A 26,797-nucleotide genomic window follows, 5' to 3' on the forward strand; every position below is an offset into this window, starting at 1 on the left:
TGCTTTATGTTTCTTTGAGCTGTAGGTTGTGATCTGGTGTTCTCTGTAGTTACAGGAATTAAAGGCACCATTTCTAAGAATCAAACAAATCCTCAGAAATTTGCCCCTAAGTCGGTGGCTGTCTTCCCTCTGCAAGATATTGCTTCCACAAAGAGGTTTTGTACTGAGCAGTTTTACAGGAGTTTCCCATAGGTCACGGGCCACAGTCGAGTGTAAGTTTGTGTTTAGCTGCGTAGTTTACAACCCATCTGATGTCGATAAGGATATTTACAGCCTGTTTTATCCAGGCTTTTCGTTACAGGGAAGACATCCCTTGACAATCATCGAAATCTTTTTTGTCGGTGATATCGGGTTGACACCTTTATCACCGGAAATTTCAGAGCTGATCATTTCGCCAGAATTACACCCATATGATAAGTCCACCTTGTAACATGGCCGTATTGCAGAATATACAGTAGTTGCGTCAGAAATTCTAATGTACATTTCGACTCTTTCCAGCGAAATCACTTTCTAGTTTGACACGCAAATGACGGCGAAGTACTCGTCTCGAGGTAGACTTTAATCCGGGTGTAGCGATGGATCAATCGTCGGGTCGTCTGTAAACGCTCGTACAGAGAATTTGGAGGGAACTTAATGGAATGGTTGCAGAGGAAGTTTGTAAAAAGTGATTCGAAAGGAAACACAGCCGGAAGTCAGATATATGGCATTTGGCAATTCCAGACTTTCGCGCTTTCCACGCTTTTCGAAAGCTGGGCTGATTCATTATGTTATACCCTCGTATACTTGGTAAAGCGAGACGGCACGAGGCATGCTTTAAGAAAGTCGTCGACTTCGCACATGATATATGTCACGTGCGCGCTTCCATCTCGACCTTCATTACAGCAGGCCTCTTCAAACACATTACCAGCGGCGAGAGAAATGGAAATGTACGTGCGAAAGATGGAAAAATAAACACCTAATCTATGTAGAAAAAATCTTTAGCCGTTGACTACCTGCTACCTCCTGTTATACATAATTGACTGTTTCTGGCAGATACGTGGATTAAGTTAAAGTCAGAGCGTCTTTGTCTTCATTAGAAAAGCTTGAAGGAAGACCCCGACTACCTGACGCTTATATACCTTTGATGAGAGGAGGCCTTTAAGAAATCCTTCTCTCTGTAACTGATGATAAGTCATAGCATTTCTGTCATTCTCAGCCTCATGCGGTGACTGGTGTTGGTGACTTCCATAAAAACAGCTTGTATACTTAGTGCACCTTTCATATTATCTTTTGACCATATTAATCAAAATGCAAGACTACCGTTGTTGTTTTCCGAGTTTCCGGATGTCATTTATCCGAATCTCGAAGATACAGATGGGCTGACAGATTTATGCGAATCTCTTCACATACAATACTGTTGTCTGGGTACTGAACAAAAGCACGCTCTTAGCGTGGGCTTTGAGACACGTCTGTTAATACCAATAATAACTACTGCTGTCTAACATTTGTTTTATTCTTAGTTTGGGTTCAGTCTCAAAGCCATGACATTTCTCTCCATATTCAAAAAGCTTTACAACAATTCTAGTCATTACACAGTGCAATTTGTGATACTTCTGGGGCAAACTTTCATTCGAGGTAGACATTGTTTAGAGGTAGACATTGTTTAGAGGTAGATATTCTTTAGAGACAGATATTCTTTAGAGACAGATATTTCTTAGAGACAAATGTTCTTAAGAGACTGATATCCTTACAATCCTGTATTTGCCGCAATGTCCATTATTTTATCGGATTGTTGGTGGCTTTGATGACATATTTATAAGTTTCTACTCAGTTCTTTTTACCTTCTTAGAAGTCCAGCTCATAATGACTTCCTCGCCGGCCATATGTGGGAACGTCTGTCAGCATTCTGAAGACTAGGGGTTGCTTTCCCCCGGGCTCTCCCCTGTTTCCTCCCTTCATAATGCTAGCCGATGTGGTATAAGTGAAACATTCTTGAGTACGACCTAAAGACAAATCAAGTAAATAAATAATATATTGTCTCTAATATTAACATAGCCTTCCCTATGACAGAATCACAGTAACTGATTATATACTTTGTTGGGTCACACTCAGTACAATAAAACCCCCAACAGTATTAAAGAGTGGACAGGTACTGCATGTTATGAGTTAAATATACATTTATAAAAAGCGCTATCTTTTATAGCCTAGGGTTGTTTTGTTGCAAGGTGCTTCTTAATGTCGAGCAAGTTAAAAATTTGACAGACGATAAGAGATCGATTGCAAGGGTAAAGATTGTGGGCCGTTAAAAACCGTCTGTCATATGTTTGATAGAGTGTCTGTATGAAAACAGATCGCATGTTGGCAATCTAGAAGAGAGTTGAAATGGCCCATTAGGACCGAAGCGTCTTGGGTTAGGATACGGTGATAGGATCTGTCCATCGGGAGTTATTGATCGTTTGGCGGGCTGGGTGAACCATTATCTCCTGTCATCCGCGACGGATTAAACCAGGTAGACTCTCAGCGATACATCTCATCCCTTCAGATATATTAACGTTAGCCTGTGCCAAGTTCGTGAAACAGTTGCGTTTGTTCAATGTCTCATAACGAGATCAGTAATGGCTAAAAAAATTGGATCGCCTGATTTCGCTTTATTACCTATGCCAGGAGTGCATTGCTGTGCCAAGATGTCACAGGGCAGTAACTTTATGCCCTAGACGCAATTTCCAGACAGTGCAAGCAAAATATCTACGAACTTCATACTCCCTACTTTTGCAAGCACTTTATTGAGAATTTATTTACGACACTGACGTCTACTGCTCGAGACAGAAGCTGGTGTTACATCCTTGTATTAAGTCATCTAACGTTACACATGATCGAGTGGTTAACGTAATGGCCTTTCAATCCCTAGGACACGCAAAGCGAGGGTTCAAACCTGCAATTCGAATTCCATCACAGAATGTGCAGATTTATAGACGCTCGAGTTGCCATATGCACACTCCGACGTTTGTTAAAGATCAGTTATTGATCTGCACGGCGCCTATGTCTCTACAATACCTCACACGCGAAACAGTGGGTCAGTTACGTTTCAGAGATCGATAGTTTATAAGGGATACTCAGCTTTCCACCACCCACAAAACTAGCCTTCATCAGTTAAAAAGTCTTGGGTAAGACGTTATACAACAGGTAAATAAATAAATGTTATTACACACTAATAATAAGAATTAAGCTTTCTTTTGTCCAGATGCTCCCACGTCAAATGAGTGCAAACGATGAAACGCTGTATTGGTCCTTGGACATGATCTAACTTGAGCGTGAACTACCTAACTTTACATCGGTGAAGTATATAGAAGGGTACTTAAGTGAAAAAATAACATAATTATGATTTAATTGTCCCAGGGGATTTCGTGAGTCGTTATTCCATGCCATATATCCTCACGCCTAGACAAGCAATCGTTAAGTTACCCCAAGCGATTTTGTGAGGTGTTATTACAGGCCAGCTATCGCTACGTTATAGTTTAGACATTATGTTCCGTGGTAAGCTATTCCACGCGATCTAAACTGATGTGATTCGGTACCAGATACATGTATAGTTACGTTATTCTAAACAATTTATTGTTATCCCTGGAGAGACGATCTCGTAAATTATTACATTATACTGTCCTTCATTGTTATTGCACGTGATGTAGAATGACATATGCCTGTCCAACGCTACTGTGGCCCAGTTATGTACACAAATTACCCATTTTACCTGATTCCGACGGTTCCACTGATCTTAAAACAGTGTGTTAAAGTTTGTTTGGAAATTTAATCACCGAATGCAATATTTTAGGACCTTTATTTCCTTTTTTTGCTAAGTACGACACTGGCAATCTGGAAAAACACATGTAAATGACAGCTGAACATTCCCATATAGAAAGGTGCCGGTCGTATTGGATGTACGTGTCGTTGTTGTTCTTTTCGTTTCCAGCGGGATTAATCCTAGACGTTGCCTGAAGGGAAGATGTCTACTTGTCAAATGGAAAACATCAGGAGAATTCTCCCCATGACACGGCTGAAATATTTCCCAAACTGGGAATTGTAATTTGGTTAGATTGCGGATAATCACATCAAAAACGATCCCAATAATTCGATAAATCCTTTGTATTTCCAATTAAGGTCATGGGAAAAACAAAAATGTGTTTATTTACCAACGAGATATCACGATATATCGCTACGCTGAAACGCAATATAAAGAACAATGCTGCATGTATTGTGCAGTAATTTTTGGTACCGATGATTGTAGTGTTGGGCGCGCTACTTGTCTCGGACAAGCATGCAGTCATTTGAAAAAATTATATTAAACTGCGAAACGTTACACAAATCCACAGTAAAATCCACAAGTTTCTACTTGAGTCGACCTTAAAGGAATAGTATTTTAAATATGTCAATCGACATCACGATTGGAGAGGTGCACATACGAATTTGCAGATTGAACACAGGTTCACATTATATACTTCACGCATTCTCGCCTTTAGGTTATCAACTAGTTTTCATTTTATTTACTCATTTATCCGTTTATTTATTCAGGCCGTTTTATGAGTAAAATTTTAAATGCCAAGGATAAACCACCGACCACTGGTACGTTTCTGACTAACATTCCCACAGACTTCCTCGCCATTTCTTCTACAATCATTTGTTTGTTTGCGTGGTCAGTGATTGAGACATTGAATTTGTTATATTTGTATTCTCGTGGGAGAGAGCCGTTGTCGTCGAGTGAGCTTGCGGGTATGTGGGATCTATTTCTTTTCAAATTGTAGCATTTCTGCCATTTAGAAAGAATCATAACGGTTATATCGCGTAGGACAATGAGTGAGGCCAAACATTCGTCAATATCTGACCTGTTGACAGCTCTCCCGATCTCATGAAAAACGCATCGAGGCTGTGATTGTACTGTGACACCGAACGAGTGGCCGGGGAGATTTAGACTCCCCTAAGCTTTTTGTCAGAACCAAGCCTTGAGCTGTGCTTGGACCAGAGTTAGTCTGTCATGGCGCACAGTATAATTAGGAAACGCAAACAGATGCTTATTATCAGACTGACAATCATCTTGTTTCTCTCTCTTTTATCCACTTCAGTCCGTTTCCGGATATTACGAACGGTCGCTAGGATGATTAATTGCAGCCGCCTCGCTTTGCTTCCGCCATTTGCTCTAGATTCCCATAGTCCTACCCGAACAGGCCCTGGTCATACCTACCATTCCCGGTAGACAGGTCGTGCTGAGTGGAATCCTACGCACATTTTCCTCTCAAACTAGAGAAGCGACTACAGCCTAGGAAGGCGAGCTATGAATTATTTATACTTTGATCGCCAGGACAATTTGAGTCAGATTTCAGGCATCATTGTGATCAATTTTTCTTGTCCGTGACTTTCCACGCGGTAACGGAAAGGAGCCAAAATTGTGCAAATATTCCTCAGGTTTAATTCAATACAGAGAATCACTGTTCAAATTTAACTTCTAACTCCATTCGTGAAGTCGTTGATATGCCGTTCGCCGAGCCCACTTCAAGTGGAACCATATGCCGACTAACCTGTCTTCACCAAAACTCGCACAACAAGACTCATGTGACCAAAGCTTCCCGTGGATCGGATTTCCCAGCGCTGACGAGACTGACCCTGTTACATTCACTGTGAACTCACACTAGTCGATCCATTTTCCATTTTTATTTCATTGTAATCCAGTGTTGAAACATGTCCAGGATCAAGCGAAAATCATTTACTGTTGACACGTTGTGTCCGTTTTTATAGCCCTGCTCACCACAAACCTTCTGTTTTTCCTGCGACAAGCAGTTCTACAAGTCTGTCTGCGTGTCTGTCGGTCGGTATAGGACAGTCGATTGCTGAATTTTTCACATCCTAATTTTAACCAAGGTCATTCATTTAACGAAGGGCCTAAATAACACGACATCGACCTTTGCGGGTTGTCTCAGATTCGTATGAGATGTCTCAGATTCGTGCAAGATGTATCAGATTTGTATGATATGTCTCAGATTCGTACGAGATGTCTCGGATTCGTACGTTTCTAGTTGACAGAAGCGTAAGTTCTTCATAGTTTTGACATTTATGAAGATGAAAACATTTAATACATTGATGACGTTGCACACAGTTAGCTGGAAAAAACACAGACGACGGGTGCTGAAAATCCATCATTACTGTTGAAAACATACTGTTGTCGCTTCTCTGAGTTTACTCTCTATGGTTCTATACAAAAATAAACTATATCATTTATCACAAGTTACTGTTGGCAAGATAACAGAGCGTATGATAAATGAAGAGAAGTGCCGACTAACCAAGTTTTACATATAATAACAAATTGCCACAAATAAGTCTAATAGAGCATATTGTCTTCGTTATGTTATCATGTGATTATATTATATATCATGGCTGAGTATATACACCAATCTAAATATCGTAATCGTGTCTAATTCCGCTTAACCCTGGCCGAGGGACTTTAAAATTCACAGGTTAGGTTTTTCATAAATGGTAACCGTTTCGCCTTCGTCATTTCCCTTTCTTGTAGATAAACATGCACTGTGTTGTTTTATATACTAAAACTCAGCCGTAGAGAACATTAAAGTACAAAGCACAGCATTTTGCATAATAACACAGACAGATGCATCAGATTCCTAAGGTAACATTGTGTTTATAGAAAAATAAAAAGTGCGTTTTCAATTTAACAGGAGTCATAAACCTGAGCATGATTTCACTTCTATAAGAAGAGATCAAGAGATAGGCTTACGAAGTTCACAGAAAACCATGTGTGAGATGGTGCTATTAAAATGAATTAAGATTGAAATTCAAATGTCACATATGCGAAAGCAATTACACCTATGCAATTCATCTTGCAGACGTAAGAGACATCGATATGAGCATACCGTAGGTCAATCCTGCACTTCTCCAAAGCAATATTACGTTGTACAGATCGAGAAGCGATCCGGCATGGAACCAGAAAGTTCAATTACACAGTGTCTTGTCAAATTAAATCAATTGTTTGGCCTCTGAATTGAACGGTGAAGAGTTACGGGCCTTTTGGGACCACTATCTGTCTGCTTTTTGACAGCTTAGAGACGCTCTTGAAATTCGTTCAGCCTTATCTGCCACTCTGAATGAGACTGTCCCACGAGACTGATTCCTATCAGGCAAATCAGACAACTGCATGTGAAATTAAACACAGACATAAATTCCTGGCCGTCTTATCTGGTAAGACAGTATGACGTCTCCACACTCTAGGCACGTCGACATGAGATAGACGCTGTGAGGGATAAGGCTATAGGTTCTTAATAGTCACGTTAGGCAGCATTTCACTACACACCTTCACAGACTTGTCGATGTCTTAGACATCCTCATACCTGTATGGAATGAGGCGGTATTCCAGTGCTATAATGGTTGCAGTGGGACTTTCCCTTTAATACATTCGGTAGAGCGCTGTTCTTCGATTTTGGAGATCAGAGTTCAAATCCTGGTGTGGGTCATAGAGTAAATCTTTCAACCAGCAAATTAATTGGTGCCGTAACAAAATAGGTTCCAAGAAGCGTGGGGCGCTGCGGCCAGTTTCACAAAGCGACATACGACAATTTTATTGTACATTTGTCGTACGATATTTTGTAATTCACTGTTACCATACCATTGTCCTATATGTGCGATTATCGTACATGTCACGACATCTTTGTGAAGCTGGGCCCAGGACGTGTGAACGTGGGTGTGCCCTGGGAGTTGTGAGGATTAAAGTGTGAATGAGTGTAACGGGAGCAGATTTCCAGTGCTTATACCAGTAATAATTAAGTGGAATCTCCCTTTAGCTCCGTTGGTGCAGCATTGGACTTCACATCCTGGTTTGATGTACTCAGTAAATCTATCACCAATTAATCCTGCACCGCATGCTTGAACTTTGTCGTAGCTATAAAAACTGCCCAGTGTACGGCTGCCAGAGATGGATAGGCCTTCTGCTCATTAAGTGTGTAAAGTACTAAAGATATTATTTGAAAGACCGCAGCATAGAGAACAAAATCAGAGCAATGAAGACAGATTGGGACCTCTTGTTAATTTACCTCAGTTAGCGTCTTTAACGGCTAGAAACACACGGAAGTCGGCATAATTCAGTGCATTAAGCAGTCAAAGACAATTTGGCTAAATCCATTTTAACCACACTGTCTTCCTGTACCCACAAACCTATCCGCCTATTTCAGATAATTAATACGGGAATCAAATTAATAAATAAAATAAAAAAACAGCTACAACGAATAACACTTACAGTTACGTATACAAGTGTCAAAGTTTCAAATCTAACTTCACACACAATTTAGCGAGACTAATTCAGCTGAAAGAATCCGAAGCTGATTGGGACCAAACGTGTTGATTGGTCTCTCCAACTACAGATTCGTCCAGTGACACTATGACACTAGACCCAGTCTGTAGACATAAAATATTTACGGTTTACGTTCGCGTAGCGTGGCTCGGGTGAAGAGACACAAACCTGTGTGGAGTTTATTAGGCAGTTCGTTGTTAATTTGAACACTCATTAACACGAACTCGATAGGCCATCCGCTGACCTACTCAGACGTCTTGTTAAAGACAAGTGAGCAATCCTGATCGGACAGCCACAGATGTGCCTCCGCTAAGGAGACGTAGCGGAGACAGTATAGGCCACTCCAGTCATGTAAGCGATACCAGCTTACATGACCAGACCACCGTCACCCAAACTCAAGCTCAGTCCGTGTTCTTAATATTGGATGAGTCGTCTAACGTCGACCAAGCGCCAATTTATTTCGGGTTTAACCTGATCCAGTGTTATCAGATTACCCTTATGTTGTCATCTGTCAGACAGCGAGTTTAACTTCACGCATTTGAGCAGTTTTGATCAGTCGATGAAAAAATTGTGTCTTTTTTTTTCACCTACGTTGGATCGTTATAGACAGCAAAACAGGTATGCCATAATGGTGGAAGATAAATGGTCTCCAGCGGACGTTAGACTACGCAAACGACCATATGAGCGTCTTCCAATGGTTATGGTGACCCATTCCCCGCCAAGCAGTGAGAGCGGGGGGTGGGGGAATCAAACTGCCTGTCCAGGGCCGGGGATGAGCCCACACACGTCGTATGTTCTAGCAAATGCGCTAGAGTCCGTTATGTTTGTGTTAAACTTTCAGGTATGTTGCTGGGAATTGTACTGATCTGCCCCAAACATCCGTCATTGCAACTGACCCTCTGTGAGACACGGGGCCTCCGTTGCCGGAAGGGTTAGTGTGCCTTATAAATATGGTCATACATGGGAAGGCCTTCCAGAAACCTGCGAATGGTCGTGGGGTTACCCCCAAACTATACGCGGTTGTCTCCCACCATAACGCCGTCGTAAAAGTGGAATATTTTTGTTAATGGCGTGAAACACTAATCAAATAAATAAATAAATTCAGTCTGTGAGACACCACGTCACTTTGACATAATATTGTAACAGCCTGATGAGCTCTAAGCTGCTTTGTCCACAAACACATGTTGTAATGAACACGCTGGTTCATCGATGGTAATATATATAGAATAAACAATGCTTATTTTCACGTTTTACGTAACGCTAAAATGACAATTTGAAAAAAAAAACACTTCATAAAATATCGCAGCAATCCAGGCAAATACAACCGGATTGAGGATTTCAGCCAAAGAGTTGTTGTTGTTTTGTTTGTTTGTTTTTTTTTTTTTTTGCGGCTGAGTCGTTTACACCGTTCATTCCTTATAATGAAATTCATTTAAATTTTTCATCATTGTTGATAACCTTCAGTTGAACAATTGCACGCTGTTTCACAATGTAACTTTAATATCCAACTGATAATTAATATATCTTGCGCTCAGCGTGACTGTGATTATATAATTCCAATCCACGTAGTTGCTGAGATATTTCTGGCGGAAGTACAAAGTACAAAGTGAGTTTGAAATAAGTCAATATTCCCTGCGGTCATGCACGTCATATTTTGATATCTATAGACTTACGGCTGGATATTTATAGCGCCTTTTATCCAAGAATAAGAAGAGCCAGTAGGAGAAAGTAAACAACGCTGCAAATTTAAGGTTGATCTATCTGGTTAAAATAGACATCCTATATATCTTAATTTCCAGGTTAGTCACTTCTGACGCAACTTGAACAGTTATGAAATTTCTTTTTTATCTTTCAGTAATTTACAAAATCACAGATGGACTAAATTTTTCTTTGTTTACATGTTATTAATTGATCAATCTGAAATACAGAATGTTTGCATCTACTGCATCACAATGTGCAAAATTTTGCGTCAACATACAGTAACATTTTAAAACCCAAAATTTGACTTCAGTCGATAAATACATTTTGAAACTGTTACATATACATGGGAAGGCCTTTTTATAGTATGTATACACCTCCCTCGCTCACCCTAAGTCCACCCTGGTGTACTCAATATAAATTTTTGGCCAAAATTATTTATCGAGATCGTCTGTGATTGGAATTCACCAATGGGTCAGTCCCACGTTAAGCGCCTTGTCTGCTTGAGCCATGGAAAGGTGGATAAAATACGGAAACTTTCAAGACTTAGCGTTAGCAATAACGTTTAGCATACAGCCCAGTGAAAACTAACACCTTTGACAGCGGACGGATCGCCGGTCGTCGCTCCCGGAGGACTAGAGAGATTTGTCCGGGATGACCAAGGCTTCCGTTCTGGAGCCCTTCCTGTCCCTTCTGATATGTTGGAAGAAAGGTCAGTAGGTATTTACCGACGGCTGGGTGTCTGGTCCGTGTCTCAGGAGAGCTTCACTGTGTGCTCGGTCTCCAGGTGACAATCTCCATTTAACACTACTCTTGCCACTTCTCCATTACACCGTTTGATCAGTATTTCGTAAATGGATAGGAACAGGTGTCCTCCGTCTACGCAATTGCTGAGTGTGAAAGATGTTGATTATTTGTATTACGCACTTATAAAACAGTGGCGAGGTTTACGTGTGGAGGAGGAAAGTCAGCGCCCGGGTTGGGGTTTGAGTGTGAGGGGTGAGGGTAGGTGAAACACGGCTTCTTGCCTGGTTTGTGTCAAACCTGGACCTAAAAGCGCAACAGAACTGCTGAGAGCTGGAGCGGAAACTTCTACCTCATTGTTTAATTATAAAGTTATAAATGATAAAGTTAGTCTACTTTGCAAAATATATCTATCATCATTTACATCTGAGAAATTAACGAAGGATACCATAACATTCTAACACTTTCTAATGAATTAATGTCTTATTTGGTTTTACACTCTCGTATTATGTTGTATATTGTATTCGTCCATAAACCAGGATTCTGCTGGTGAACAAAGTGTCACCGAGGCCTGGTCTCTTTGCATTGTATTGTGTTATTTTATATTAAATACGATGACAACATTGAGTAATTCCAAACCAAGGATCATTATTAACTTGCAATTAACATAACTTGATTTTTCCCACCTAGGTCTGCTTAAACCGTTGTGCTTTTACATGAGCATCTACAATAAAAGAATAATAAATAAATCTAGAACAAAACCCTAAATTGGAAAAAGGCCAGATTTCACTAATTAAATATGATCATTTGTCAAATATCACATTGTCTAAGCTACTCTGTTTTACTCTCCGTGTTGTGGTCTACTATACTGACTTGTAGAACAATGGTGAGTTGAAGATAAATACCGCCCTGCGCCAGGTTACTGACATTTCCCCAGACTTAAAGACACCATGGAAAGAGTGAGTGTTGAATTTCAGCAGACAACTGCCTCCGTCAATTTCCGGTCTCCAGGAACGAAAGCAATGTGTTAGCGCCGCACTATTTAAAGTTCCTTCTTTCTTGTTAATTTTACTAATTTCGTCCCTATAAATTCTTATAAAATTTAACTGTTTTAACAAGTATTTGCTCATCAGAACTTTGTAATTCAAATAAATCAGATTTGTCCCTTACAGCCTATCAGATCATAACATCTTTTGTCACAGAGGGTGTTCTATCCAAAGAATCCATTGGTCAGCAGTGATAGCATGCGTGATATGAACGTTGGTCCACTAACGGTAGTTAGTGCAAACCCAACTATGATTGACAGACATTTTCCTTATCAGAATTATGGTTTAAGTCACGTAGGTGTCAATAGTTATCTAATTATCACACCAAGTGCAGATAATTAGACACAGCCACATGCTTACAAGATTTTGCTGGCGCCTTTCTGTGAGGATGCCTTCCGTCATTATTTATCATATTTTACCCCAGTGAAATCACATTCAAAACAGATTTTCAGAGAATACATCTGTCGTCTGTCCTGAATTTGTCAATTTGTTATTTACCGTTTGAAGTAATCAAACTTCAAATATAGGACTGCAGGAGACATTGCCAGCTTTTCTTGGACTTCGCTGATGGAATTGCCTGTGGTTTTCTTGATTATTTCACGTCTTTTGAGGTTTGCCTGTGAGTCAGGCACTTGCCAGACCACTTAGAAGGCTTCATTGTGACAGAGAAGACAGCACGTAAAAAGGTTTACCCAATATATTTCCAAAAATAAATAGGTGTTGAAATATTTATGTAAATGGAGACAGAAGAAATCAGACCAATACCAAGTAACTGCCTGATGCGACAAAGCAATATGTTGTTTATAAATTTCCAGACGAAATTGAGTTCATAACTATATTTGATATCTGTGTATTCTTGATGAGGTAAATGCCTATAAATATAGGAAATAAATATATTTGGATATTTTTTTCTAACTTTGCTTTATAGCTGATTTTAAAGGCGTTTGGTTTTTTTTTTTGTTCTGATTTTGGATATTTTCCTGATTTTAACCTAGTCATTTCCTCACTCATTTTTTCATTTTCTTTGTATCAAGACAGAGATACAATTTAAGTGTTCTTTTCTTTCAGCATAGCTCTTTGTGTCACCACAAAAATACAGTTCCAACGTTCTATTCTTTTAGTATAGAAACTGAATTTGTCGTTGTGATGTTTCCGCCTTTGACAGGTAATTTGCTTGTAAATAACTACCAAAACGGCCAAAAATTGCTCATCCAAACTGACATACGAGCAGATAAGGACGGGTGGAATGAAACCCAAAGGTCTACTTTGGAATAAATCAATGTTAAAATTACCATTGCCGAAGGAAAATGTGACCGACGTCTTGAATCCAAACCTCGTGTACCGACGAGCCACTTAGCGTTACCTCAAAACGCACGCTTAGCGTGACCTCAAAACGAACAATTATTTGGTTCATTGGCAATTAACATCATGAACAGAAATAGAAGATTGCCAATTGAGGAATTTATTACATAGTAATTAATGGTTATTGAAATGTTCACATTACACTACAACATTCTTCGGGAGGCAAAAGCACGGGTTGGTGTATTATGCAGAAAGATTCAGAGCTCAGATATCATTGGACCAAAACCAACAACGTATTCAGAATAAAAGGTTAGGTTGTGCTACTTACAGTTCAAACTACTAACTCGCTAGTTTTAAGAACATGGTGCCTCAGGGAGTTTGCAGAGCATGTGATAAAGAATACTAGAGCCTCGCTCGCCACGCAGTATCTGCTGAACTCGTTGACTGGTGGTTTAAAAAAATGTTATCACGCAAGATTGAGATCTAATGCGCTGGCAAAACTGAATAGAACAGACAATATTTATTTATTTATTTGATAAACAGGGGGAAACCCACAACCATCCGCAGGTTGGTGACAGACCTTCCCACGTACAGCCGGAGGGGAAGCCAGCATGAGCTGGACTTGAACTCACAGCAACAGCATTGGTGAGAGACTCCTGGGTCATTAAGCTGCGCTAGCGCGCTAATTGACTGAGCCATGGAGGCTCATGAACAGATAATAGAAGTGCACATTACCTTCTTTGACAGGATTTGCAGACTATCACCTTGCCACATTTCTTGTAAAGATTCTTTGCACAAAATACATACATGTATATCTTTGATTGTTTCAAAAGCTAACGGTAATTCTTTTCTATTCCTCTTGCTTTACAGGGTAGAAGAAAAATCGGAGAAGAAGTGGTGTAAATTCCAGTAGAAAGATTGAAGTAAGTATACTTGTTATAAATGGTGTAAAGGATATCTCCAAATCATTTTTGATATGCTTTTATCTTAATGTGCGAAATATGTTCGATGTCCTTAATGGATTGAATTTCCACCCAAACATCCAAAGCTGGTATTGTCGCTTGAGGTGAAAGCTTTAATCTAAGCTAGCCCTTAAGTCACAGTTAACTCGGTTCATCCAATCCATACCCTTCACGTGCTACTCCCTCAACCTGGCGATGGTTCCAGTCGCATATCTTCTCACTCGAATGAAAGCCCAGGTAACTGTGATCACAGTGGGTTCAACAGTACAATATTACCACCTACACAATAAACTTCCTATGAATTACCTCCCTTGTTATACGTCAACAGCTGTGACATATAGCGAGATTAGTTTGCGGCCCTATTCAGTATACAGAAATACACAATTTGTAACTTTTAACGAATATGACACGGACTGACGCCGTTATGGCAAGGTTACATACAGCGAATACTATAATTATCATATACTATTAGATACATAAGATTACATTTTCATATTTTTTAATATATTTAACGTATGCTTGAAGTGAAAGGAAATGTTTTAAATTCAATCGGCCACAGACCGGCTGTCATATACATATCAAAGCCTCGAGTTTGACCGGAATCGAATTTTGTATTTTTACTGGATTTCCACACAAAAATTGTATTTCAGGTGTTAAGCAGGTCTTAATTTTAGTAGTTTCCAGTTATCAACACACTTGATGAGCAACAAGTTTAAATTTCATATTATGATAACGAAGAACCTGGTGACTTGATGGTTATATTTTTGTGGACCTGCAGAAGTGAAATGTTGGGGTTTCGAAAAGATGCATGTGTAATTTGCAATCATGACACCATGTACACTTTCATGAGCTGTTTAATGAACACTATACGAAGTATGGGTATACCATTGACACCATGTATTGCAACGGGTACTGCACTAGTATTTATAATTGCTGCTTTGTTGAACATAACTGTTCATTTTTTTTTTCAAATATCTTGCGTAAAGTGCATGTTTTTTCGCTGTAGATGGACCTGTTGGGTTTGTAAGTGTACATATATAAGTAAATGGTATTATCACTTCTTTTCTTACAGTTTCTCGCCATGCTGATTCCGGACAACTCTACGGTGGGCTATCAGCCTGATGGGGAAGGGACCCAGGGGAGCGAGTCGGAACGGTACAAGATCTACATCGTCATGTCCTACCTGTCCATATTCTCTGTTATGGGCACAATTGGCAACGCCCTTGTCCTGTACGTGTTCTCCAAGATGCTGAAACAGAACCTTACCTCTACAATCTTCATCCTGACGCTGGCCGGTACGGACTTCGTAACATGCCTCGTCACGATACCTTTCACCATCGTTATGGAGTATTTGGAATTCATAATACGATTCGAGGTGCCCTGTAAGATTTACGGCTTCATCCTGTCTTACACAGTGATGTATTCTTCGCTAATCATGGTGGCCATTGCTTTCGACAGGTATCTTTGCATCTGCCACCCTTTTTTGCACGCGATGAACATGAAAAGAGCTCGTATCATTGTCATTGTGCTGGCCATGCTCACTTTCGCGCTGAGTTTGGTTCTGGCGGCGAGCAACTCCGTCTATGTGTACAAAAAGATTGAAGACTTCAACGGGAGCAGAATTACAAGTGGGCAGTTTGGCAACAGCTCTTTTCCGGAGTCCAACACAACGCGTTGGGAGCATTACTACACCGGTGTGTGTTCCCTAGACAGAAACGTCCTCGGAGAACATATCTATCTTGGAATTAAGTACATCCACAACTCGTTTTTTGTGCTGGCAATCGTCGTGGCGTTTGTCCTGTATTCGCTGATCATGAGACGTGTGCTAGCTAGAACGAAGAGCAGGCGCGGGTTCTCTATCAAGTGTCCGTGCCTGGGGACCAAGAGTCACGGAGATACACAGCTTTCGCCCATGAATGGAGAGAGTCAGTTGTCGAGTAGCACCTCTCAAGATCCGTCTCTTGTCGACAGTGGTTCGGCGAAACCAGATGTCATTCAACAAAAACCTTTGATTCGACGCGGCTCGAAAAAAAGTGACAAAAACCTTATGGCCAATTTGAAAATAGCTGGTACATTGTTTGTCGTGACCATCGTGTTTTTTGTAACATTTTTCCCGGCTTGGTTGATGGTGACCGGGACTATCGATAGTGACATTATCCTGTTTAACATTTACTTCCTCTACAACGTGGCTAACCCAATCATATACGCTTTCATGAACCAGAATTTTAGAATCCATTTACAAGAGTTATTTTCGTGTATGAAGCGTGGGACAGGAAAACGGAAGTGACACTTAAGGTGATCAGCCTCACAGGATGCATCCTTAGAAACCAGACCACCCTGGTGACTTTGTACATCAAAATGATCTGGTGCATTCTCGAGCACAAGTGTAGGAATTATTGTAGTTCGTCGAAGATGTTTGTTCACGAGCGACTCGGCTGTTGCTACAGGGTTACCTTCCGAAAACTGCGAATTAGTCGCCAAAAGTGTTTTTGTGTTTTCAGAACAATTGGTGTTAAAATTCCTACAGGAAGCCCAGGACATGAATTAAGAAGGTTCCTGTGACTTTTAGAAGAGACTTACCATCTGATAAACGTGGTTTTAACCCCAAAACTCCGTGTTATTTCGTTAGCTGTGTACAGTTAAAGCTTTGTATAACTTTCATCAACATATCAAAGATCGTTTCAGTCTGATATGTTGTACAACACATACCAACCATGTAGAGCTGCTGTCTACCAGAACCAATAAATACCCGATGAGAACTGAATATCCAGCATAACCTTACACTCATAACACTCGTTTGGAATTGTGAAAAGATGTGCATGAGCATAACCTATCAAAACAGAATGAAAATTACAAAACTGAACGCATTTAAGTACCCCTGTACAAGTAAAAACTTTGTTCAGGTGAATACTGCGCATATACAGCGTTGAGACAAATATTAACATGAATCGAAATGTGACTGATATATTTTGATTTGAAGAGCCACATTCTGGAAACAGCTGAATATAATGACGGTATGTTTGAAACAGACCTTGTTTCCGGATCTGTAAGGTTGGCATTATTTGTCTGACTGTGAAATTTTATGAAAGACCAGTATGCGTTCACATCTCTGTGCACAATCATGAACGACACTCGTGGACACAGAACACCGACGGATAACAAGGAAATCAGTAATTGGGGTATGGCACCCGTTTTGCGTGCAGGAACAAGCAGATACTTGCTACTCATATCTTGAAGTTGATTGCAATGTGTGTGTGACCTCTGACGTGCCAATAAGATATTCTTACCAAAAGTGAAACCGTCTGGAAAATGTCTGACTATAAACACTGGCTTCTGGTGTGTTTACGTCTGATTTCAAGACTACTGGAATACCGACGGAAATATGTCTGACATATAACTCTGGTGTGTTTTTGGCAAACCAACAGACTGGAATACGGCTGTCTGTGAAACCTGACGTGTAACTCTAAAGCCAATCCCACGGGAATACGTCTGTCTTTGAAATCTTACATGTACCTCTAAAGTGAAGCCGACTGGAATACGCCTGTCTGTGAAACCTGACGTGTAACTCTAAAGTTAGGCCGACTGGAATACGTCTGTCTGTGGAAACTGACACGTAACTCTTAAGTGAAGCCGACTGGAATACGTCTGTCTGTGAAACCTGACATGTTACTCTAAAGTGAAGCCGACTGGAATACGTCTGTCTGTGGAAACTGACACGTAACTCTTAAGTGAAGCCGACTGGAGTACGTCTGTCTGTGAAACCTGACATGTTACTCTAAAGTGAAGCCGACTGGAATACGCCTGTCTGTAAAACCTGACGTGTAACTCTAAAGTGAAGCCGACTGGAATACGCCTGTCTGTGGAACCTGACATGTAACTCTAAAGTGAAGCCGACTGGAATACGTCAGTCTGTGAAACCTGACATTTAACTCTAAAGTGAAAAAGACTGGAATACGGCTGTCTGTGAAACCTGACGTGTAACTCTAAAGTGAAGCCGACTGGAATACGTCTGTCTGTGGAACCTGACATTTAACTCTAAAGTGAAGCCGACTGGAATACGCCTGTCTGTGGAACCTGACATGTAACTCTAAAGTGAAGCCGACGAGACTACGTCTGGCTGCTAGCCATGACTTTGATACCTTAGGTGTATTTATAATAACTGCTCACGAAACCTATTGGAATAGGAGGCCTAACTTGGCAAAGCCAACTGAAATAACATCTATAATCTCTGACCCGTAATCTCGTGAATGGGGTTCACCCTGCTGCTATAATAATGAAAACGGCTTGATTGACATCCACAGAAAGTTGATGTTCATGAAATGTTTTTCGTGTATCACCAAAAGAATAATTCATTCCATGTTAACACTCATCTGAATATTTCTTCCTACTCCTTTTTAAAAATATATTCCCTCGCATTGACCACGGTGATGTACTGGATACTTTGTCCGTCCACACTTAAGCCAAATGTTGCATTATTATTGATTTTAACGTCGTCGCCATTTGTGAAGGTACAGATGTGGAAGCACTCCGTTGACTCTTCTAGCGAAAGATAACATTGTTAGTATCGATGGATTTGTTGAATGCGACACTCTTAGCACAGTTAGAATAAATGCTTGGAATATTTGTTCAGCCCTCAGTAAGGTTTACGCAATTTGTAAATTGATTGAATATTGGATAGGGTCTTTAAAGTGTTCCCACGAAAGCCATTTCTCGCTCTGCCTCATCTGTGCATGAAACCCATACCTGGGTAATTCTTGTTGGCATGGATACTGTTGGCATGAGTTCTGTCAGTTGGAAGCCTTTCATCCATGTGAACTTAAAATATTAAAAACACTTGTACGTGCGGTTTGACCTATATTCGGACTGAAGGCACTGCTGGACTTCGATTGTTTCTTTTCATTTCTTGTGCAACAAGGCGGGTTCTCAGCAGCCACAACTGTATCAAAAGTATCGTATTAGCAGTTTCATTATTCGTCACCCTGCTTAAGAATTTCCAGTCTTCAAACTGTGTGTTGTGTGTTGCCTATTTAGGCAACAATTGTAAATGTTGCTCTTGTTGCCACGCCCACCACATAATGCCCCGGAAAAGCCCTTGAGTAATTTTGCGGCGATGAAGAAATTTGGGACAAAGTTTAAACTGTACAATGCTGAAGAACTCAAAAGAACCAGTTCACAAAATCGGTCAGTGATTTAGAACTGATGACAGCGGATACAAGAGCTAGGCTGTGGTAACATGTCATGAACGTCCCAAAAGACGAATGCCAGTACTTCTCTCTGTACTCCAAAGTGGAACTTAAAGGGCAAGCAAAAACAAGTAAAACGATGACTGATTATATCTCTCACCAATAAAAATGATGCATGGTTAGTGTGTGACATCGTCTGGATCCTAATGCCCCGTTTTAACAAACTTTATGTAACACGGCACAGATATATATTTAAATATTATGGCGTTCAGACTGAACATGCACACACTGACGCCTTTTCGTCGATGATGACAATGATGATGTACAAGTCTACAAGATTACAGTCTGTTTTACCTAAGTTTACGATCTTGGCATTTTATTAAATTACTAATGCACAGTATTTTTTGAAAATACCACGTTTTCAGAACACATCTGGGGTGTCTAAAATGCTGTTTCATGCAGAACGATAATGAATGATAGTTTTTCAGGGAGATCGTGGTTGCTGTGTGGAATTGTGCTGTAAACCCACAAGAATCCATGAACCCGAGTCCATCTTAGATTATTTGGCAATGTGTGGTGCAATGGTATTAAATATTGCATAGGCGCTGTTTGATGCACGCTGTAAAACTCCAATACGACGGTTAAACAAGCCTGTTATTTCACGACACTGCATCACATCTTAAATTATTAACACTAACGCAACCAAAGACTTTGGCGCAAAGCTATAAGGAAGCTTCACTTCAACAGCATGGTGAAGTTTTGGTCATGATCTCTAATACTATTCAATTATTAACAGGATTGTTATAACGTCACGGGAATAATGCCTTTGAACCTTAAACGTGTGGAATCCATGGACAAAACATCCCCGCAGTCAAAGATGTGATTTACTCCTTCTCGTGGACTAAGTCGATAAACCGTTCATTGTCCCGCTGGGCAGAAAACGAATTATATGAGCAACAGAATCTCGCTGTTGGTGCTGTTGGATTATCATACCACATGTTGTTGAGGATAAATCCAATAGACCATTTTAATCGCGCTCTTAACAAACATGGTATAAAACTTGCTAGTTGTTGGACTGAAAATAAAGCTAGGAAAGATTTGACTGCCACCACAGGGTACATCGGCTCCTAATTGGCGACAAAAGAACCTAGAAGGATTGCAGGACACCTACTAATTGTAGGGGTCACAATTGTATTAATTGATTAACACCCATCGTGGTATTTGAGTGTGAGGAACGCTTTTGGTTTGAATTTGTGCTCAGTTTCAGAGGTTCGTGGGACTCTTTATCGTGCAGAAGCAAACCTTTACTCATTTATATGACATTGCATACATAGAGAAGAATTATGGTATCAAGTAACCATAAACAAAAACCTAAATTACAAAGAAAGCCGGGTACCAAGGTAAAAGGTGGGAAATGAGTGTAAACCTATACTTGTTTTCATCATGTAGGTAGCTTTTTTGGTGTGTTACAAGGGACAGTTACAGCGGTGTCTGCATTATTGGTGTATATGTTTATATAACTAGCCATGTATTATCACATTGTCGGGTTTTGTTTATTCCTTGATTTTGGACTTTTCATTGTATGATAAAAGCAATGGCCATTTATGGAAATACCCAGTGACTATGTAAATGTATTTTGCTTCATTTCTTGTTTTCCTAAACCAGAAATTAACTATCTTTCCGGAGGAAAATTAAAGAAAAGAAAACCTTTAGAAACTCACGAAAACATGAATTGTGTAACCATTATTAATCTCAAGGTCGCTTATATTACTTGAGGCTATTCATTACAAAGTAGCCTCGTTCACGCCCTGATCCGTAATGACATCCAGCCCTGATATTGGCACATACCCTGGGGCATGGCTACTGTACATAGTTAATATTGTTTACTCTACCATATTTATTCTCAGTGTGTATATATAACACACGTGTACGTGTACGTACATGTGGACGTGTACGAGTACCTTCACACTAGCTTGGTTTCCTGGCTGTTTTGAATGTTTCTCTATGGTTGAGCCCAGCCTGCGGACACCTTGTCGGGGTTTCTCAAGATAGTTCCTGGGCATCGCCTATACACAAGTTCCAACGGGTTCCGAAGTGACAGTCATATAACAGTTGTGTGTATACGTGTAAACTGTGTGAAACTTTTGTTAAGTGTGCAGTAAACAGTTTGTTAACTTTTGTGGATCTTCTAATTGGGCTCCTTTTTTTCCGTGGTGTTGTGTGCATATGTAGCCATGTGCCGGTATTGTATCTTTGGATGTCTCATTCAAAAATAATTTTGTTTCTTTGTAATGAAAAGTAAGACGCCTCCAATTTATGGTAGGTTTAAGTCCGTTCCATCTTGCATGCACGAGGTAAGTAAAAGTAAGACGCCTAATTGTAGGTCTAAGTCCGTACCATCCCGAATGCACGAGGTATGTGTCTTTTTAAGAGTTATACCTGGAAAGAATGTAAAAAGACAGAGCTAGTAATTGTTTTGTAATTGGTCTTCCCAGGAATGAAATGGAAATAAGGGTGCCATCGGTCAGGAAATTGTTAGAATATAACTGCATGGTCAAGTGATAAGTAAGTACTAAGAGAATGGAAGTTTCATGAACTACGATGTGAAACATTAATAAAATCAATATATTTCAAGAAAAACAAAAACAACATGTGCAAGCAATGTTCTTCATAGCATTAAACGCCATTGTGAGAATTTAGGTAGCATTGATGCTATACTATAGTAACTATACAGGATAACAGATTAGCCGAGTACAAGGATAGGTCTACTTTCCACTTTACAGCTGTGGTCATAAGCTCGATCGTTTATACCATGACCAGATCTGCAGTTTTAAGGAGACAAATTGTAATTAATAAGGCTGACATTTTGTTTGAAAGTCAAGGTTTTTGCTTTCTAACATTTTTACTGTTAGTGACGACCACCTTATCAATCTTTATGGCAATAGCGGCTGCAAGGCTGTTGAAAATTCACGTGAAACATCAATCTTGTTTTAAGGTTTAATAATAATAAGGAAATAATAATTCTTTTATATAACGTCTGACAGTTCTAACAAGCGTGGCTTTACATTGTTTAGTATATGGATGATACGAAAACAACAACATGATTTTTCACCGAGTTACAAACGATGAAGCAACATGCTGACAACTCGCAAGTGAGCTCAAGAATTGTAGGCATTCAGTAAGACACGTATTGGAAAATGCACTGTCGGTGTCGTACCAAACTTTGGCATTTGGTGTTGTAAATGACTAAAATTTAGACACACAGGTTACGTAGAAAGTATGGTATACATATATTGTGAGACGTGAATATGGAATGCTTTCTTTCCTATACCACATGTGGAAGATCAAGTTTTCATAGAATAGAGCGCAAAAAATAGAATCCGAATTTTTCACCCGTTTCTCGAGACGTGAATTCTGATTCGGGAACACACGCTGGTTAATTAGGTAGAGGTTAGTGTGAATTAAATTTTGTATGGAAAACTGGACATAAGTCTTGTCCTGGGGATGTAGTGTTTACGCTGTGTGTCGGTGAATATGACGAAACTTCATGCAGGGAACTTTTAAGGGCGGTCATTTCGTGTTTCGCCAAATGTGCCTTCCACGTCGCTTGATGGCGGGCGGTATTTTGGCCTGCAATCCACATTGTTTAATTTAAACCTCCAACACCGGGACATCTTGTGAATGTTTGCATGAATACGTTATGATATATAAATGTACATAAGACATATATGAACTGTTACATTATATACAAGAGTGTTGTACATTGTTCAAGTCATGAAATTAAAGTGTTTCGCCTGTACTTTTGTGATGTAAATGTGTATCGTTGTGTTTTAGCACTGACCAGGTTATCAAAGAGTGTCAGATGATTAGATGGAGGTGTTAAAAGAATTAAAATATGTAAAACATTATCATAACGACCCAATACTGTCCTTATTTTCCAAACCTTATTGAGAAAACACTGTTATTTTTATTGTTTGTTTAGTTACGCATGCGACGCATGCAATCGAACAAAAAATCGTTTGTAATTCTGATGTGCCATACTTTTTAGGAGAAACTTTCTTTGTTCCAAGTGAGTAATTTATGTTGGCTGTCAAACATTGAATGGGTCATAAATATTCATTCAAAAGTTGGCTTTCTGGTGTGTGGTATTGTCACAGTGAAGCTGGAGACCTTTTTTTAAAAGTAAGCCTATATACGAAACTGGGTTTTCGTAATTAAATGAATTCTCTGTGATTCTCCATTAAAACACGCCATTTAAAGACCAAAATCTTTGCATGTAGTTTTATGAAAGAGAAACCCGATGTAGTATTTGGCCCACTGTGACTGCGTTACGTTACGAAAGAGTTGTGGAAGAAGGAGACAGGGAAAGGGACAGTGAAAGGGACAATCACACTATAGCTGGTAGTATATTTTTATAAGCGATTATTCGTTTTGTATAGGGGTAGGTGGTGTTGAGAGCGGTTTTAATTTAATTTCTGTCAGTGCTTGCTTGGTGAACGAATAATGGACTGATATTCGAAGAGATCATTTTCAAAGTAAATTTTGTTAATATTTTGTAGAAAGTGATACATGAAAATGTGAATTTGTTTGTTATTAAACTGACTTTTTGAAAATGTAGTTATTAATTACCAGTCGAACTAACAAAACCAACAAAATGTGGTCGAATGCCATTGTATGTTAAGACCACATGACGTTCATGTAGTTAGAGGCTACGTGTCTTCATCAAAGAGGAAGAAGAAAAAGACTGGTGTAAATATTTGTTTTGGTCAAAATTAAGTGTGAATGTTTGGTACATTTGTGTGTGTGTATATATATATATATATATATATATATATATATATATATATATATATATATATATATATATATATATATATCTCCCTGATATAATTTTGCATGTGACATGACCTCTAAAGAATGTGTTCGTTGAGAGCACGGCCAAACTGTTATTACCTTGTCACGTGATCATCAATCTGCCTGCGATTGAACCTCACGCTTTTGTTGATTGACAGCTGTGTATTACTGATGTAAAATGCACGACATAAAAATTTTTGTTGAAAGCAATTTTGTGGAATTGTTTCAATTATACATTTCTTTATTTAAATAGCCTGGCTTTGATTTGATTTGATTGCTATTTAACACAAAGGATTTTTCACTTTTTTGATGGCCGTCAGTTTTATGAAAAGAGGAAGTAATAGCGAGATGAACCACACACTTTTGGCATGATTCTGATGATGTTTTTGTGGTGTACAGATGCAGATGAGGAGAAATGTAAAAAACAATTTAATGCCCTACACGTGGTTTGAACTTGCACCTCGTGTGTACCAGCGATTAAAAGGTTAGCAAATTAATCATGGTCCGCTCCTGCAGGTTGAGTCATGACCATGTGGTTATGAAGCTTGCTTTCAATGCCTTGGACGCGTAAGATGTTGGCAGCGGTCGCTGTGGGTTCAAGTCCAGCTCGTGCTGGCTCCCTCTCCGGCTGTATGTGGGGAGGTCCTCATCATGCTCCTCATCAAAGGGATAACAGTGAGTCGACATAAAGTTCTCACTCTCTTCATCACGGGTGACAAATTCACTACATTAAAGCAAGTTTGGACGCACGTAGTTCCTTATTAAATCAGGATTAACAGAGTCTTACATTGCTTACGCCGTGGAACAAGACGAGATCTCGATAGATATTGTTCAAGCATTTTCATAAACAGTTAAATTAAAACCTTGGCTGTATTTTACCCCTTGACTCAAAGGTCAAATTCCAGTTATCTTGCCGTCATCGTTGGTCTGGTTTTATTCTCAGTAATGTAGTTTTCTACGTGTATATTTCTGGCTGAAGCTGAGAATCCAAAATCTTAACGACATTAACGGACAGAATCTCATTTCATGCAGATGTATATTGTACAGTTTATGTCAAAATATTATTTATTTCAACTGTGTTTTAGGCCGTACTCAAGGCTACCTAACAGCACCCTCTGGAAACTAATCTTCACCATCAGGGTAACCACCCCTCCCCCCACACACTCCCTCCCAACCACACTCCAGACTACACTATGAAATCTAGAAAAAATGTATCAATATAACCCTATGATTAACCTGTTTTCACGTTCAGCTTTATTTCTCTAGTTTTCATGGTTTGATTTGTACAATATTATCAGATCATTTTGAAGTGTTTTTTATGCTATGGAGTGGCATTGTACGAAACCACATTGTGATGAAAATCCGTATTGCAGCGTCTCGTCCAGTGCACATTTTCAGCACAACATGGTTGAGTTCAATACCACACCAAAATGTACAAAATATTTCTCAATAACCTATTTATAATACAGCTCAACTTTTTTGCCTGAACTTTACCAAATTATGGTATTTATTCCTCGGTCAATATTTCGATCTCATCAATTTTTGCAGAGAAGCGGCGAGAAAACGATAAACACCGCAGTACCCCCAAATGCTTTAGCATATATTAAAGTTACCTCCTTTCATTGCTACCGTACAACATGAAAATAAAATGGCTCTCCGGGGGTCCAATATCGCTTCAAGTACAGGACGGTCACGTGATACGATATGACTGATTTTAATGGACGATATTTACAGCTACATGATATATACATGTAGCATGTACGGCCGGAGAGGAATCTACATGTATATATGTAGCTGTCCATTATCGTCCGTTGAATACATTACATGATTCACAAATCTACCACTCCGAGAAGTGATACATACATGTCAACATGTATGTAATGTAAACATTACCACGATAAACAATTTTAAAGCCGTGAGCTGCGTGCTTTTTTCCATGAGCACTCTACATGCGTGAGGGAGTGAGCATAGTTTAAGTATAGTACGTTTATATCAGTTCTGCCATTCAACTGGCTGATTACAGACTTGTACCACAGTCAGGACATCCTAACTTCATCCTCATTTAATATACGTGACTGCCGTTAACCTGATAAATTTCGATGACCTATATGTCAATAAAACTGGCTGTCGGGAGAAAACGCATTGCGACTTCCTCCCGCACTAACTAACCACTTTGTCAGAGGTCCTGTGTGGGCCGATGGCTACAGATCCTGAGGTCTACAATGTATCGCCAACCTGGCGGTATTTGTGCAAGGCTAATCTGGTCAGCTTTGATAAGCAGATACCCATCTTACTCTCTATTCCAACTGTACCAGCCAGCTATTTGGTGACTGATCAGGTTTTGTAGCGTGCGGTTCTGGACTGATGGTTATATCTCCACCACACCGCCCCAAACCCTCCATGGCATCTATTTAAACCTGTGAGGTGACAGACTACTGTTCAGAGACCCTCCGTCTGGACTCATCTTACCAGTCAGTGGCACAGTGTCAGCAAATTCTCGCCTGGAGCGATTTTAGTACCCACATCGAACAGGATATCAAATCCTCCGTCACTGCGAGCAAAGGGGATCTCCCTAAACAAACAGTGGCTATAACAAACTCTACGGTTTCCAGGAATCTGCAGAAACTTACAAAATGGGACATAAGAGTAGAACGATTTTCCATAATACTGATTTCATACTCCCTCAAG

The 26,797-nt window shown here is 39.8% G+C and overlaps 1 protein-coding gene and 1 long non-coding RNA gene across 2 annotated transcripts in view; both read left to right on the forward strand.

Moving 5' to 3' along the window:
* Positions 1 to 15,155, forward strand: part of LOC135475412 (uncharacterized) — a 34,625-nt gene extending 19,470 nt beyond the window's left edge. The window contains exons 2-3 of the long non-coding RNA XR_010445045.1: positions 13,981 to 14,033; positions 15,145 to 15,155. This is a non-coding gene — a long non-coding RNA (uncharacterized LOC135475412). The remainder of the gene's footprint in view (positions 1 to 13,980; positions 14,034 to 15,144) is intronic.
* On the forward strand, positions 15,154 to 17,374 carry LOC135475765 (cholecystokinin receptor type A-like). Its single transcript, XM_064755703.1, has one exon. The coding sequence runs from the start codon at positions 15,154 to 15,156 to the stop codon at positions 16,357 to 16,359; it is 1,206 nt and encodes a 401-aa protein (XP_064611773.1). The 3' UTR covers positions 16,360 to 17,374.
* Positions 17,375 to 26,797: the final 9,423 nt, after the last annotated feature.

This window comes from Liolophura sinensis, chromosome 9 (assembly GCF_032854445.1).
Source record: "Liolophura sinensis isolate JHLJ2023 chromosome 9, CUHK_Ljap_v2, whole genome shotgun sequence".
Lineage (NCBI taxonomy): Eukaryota > Metazoa > Mollusca > Polyplacophora > Chitonida > Chitonidae > Liolophura > Liolophura sinensis.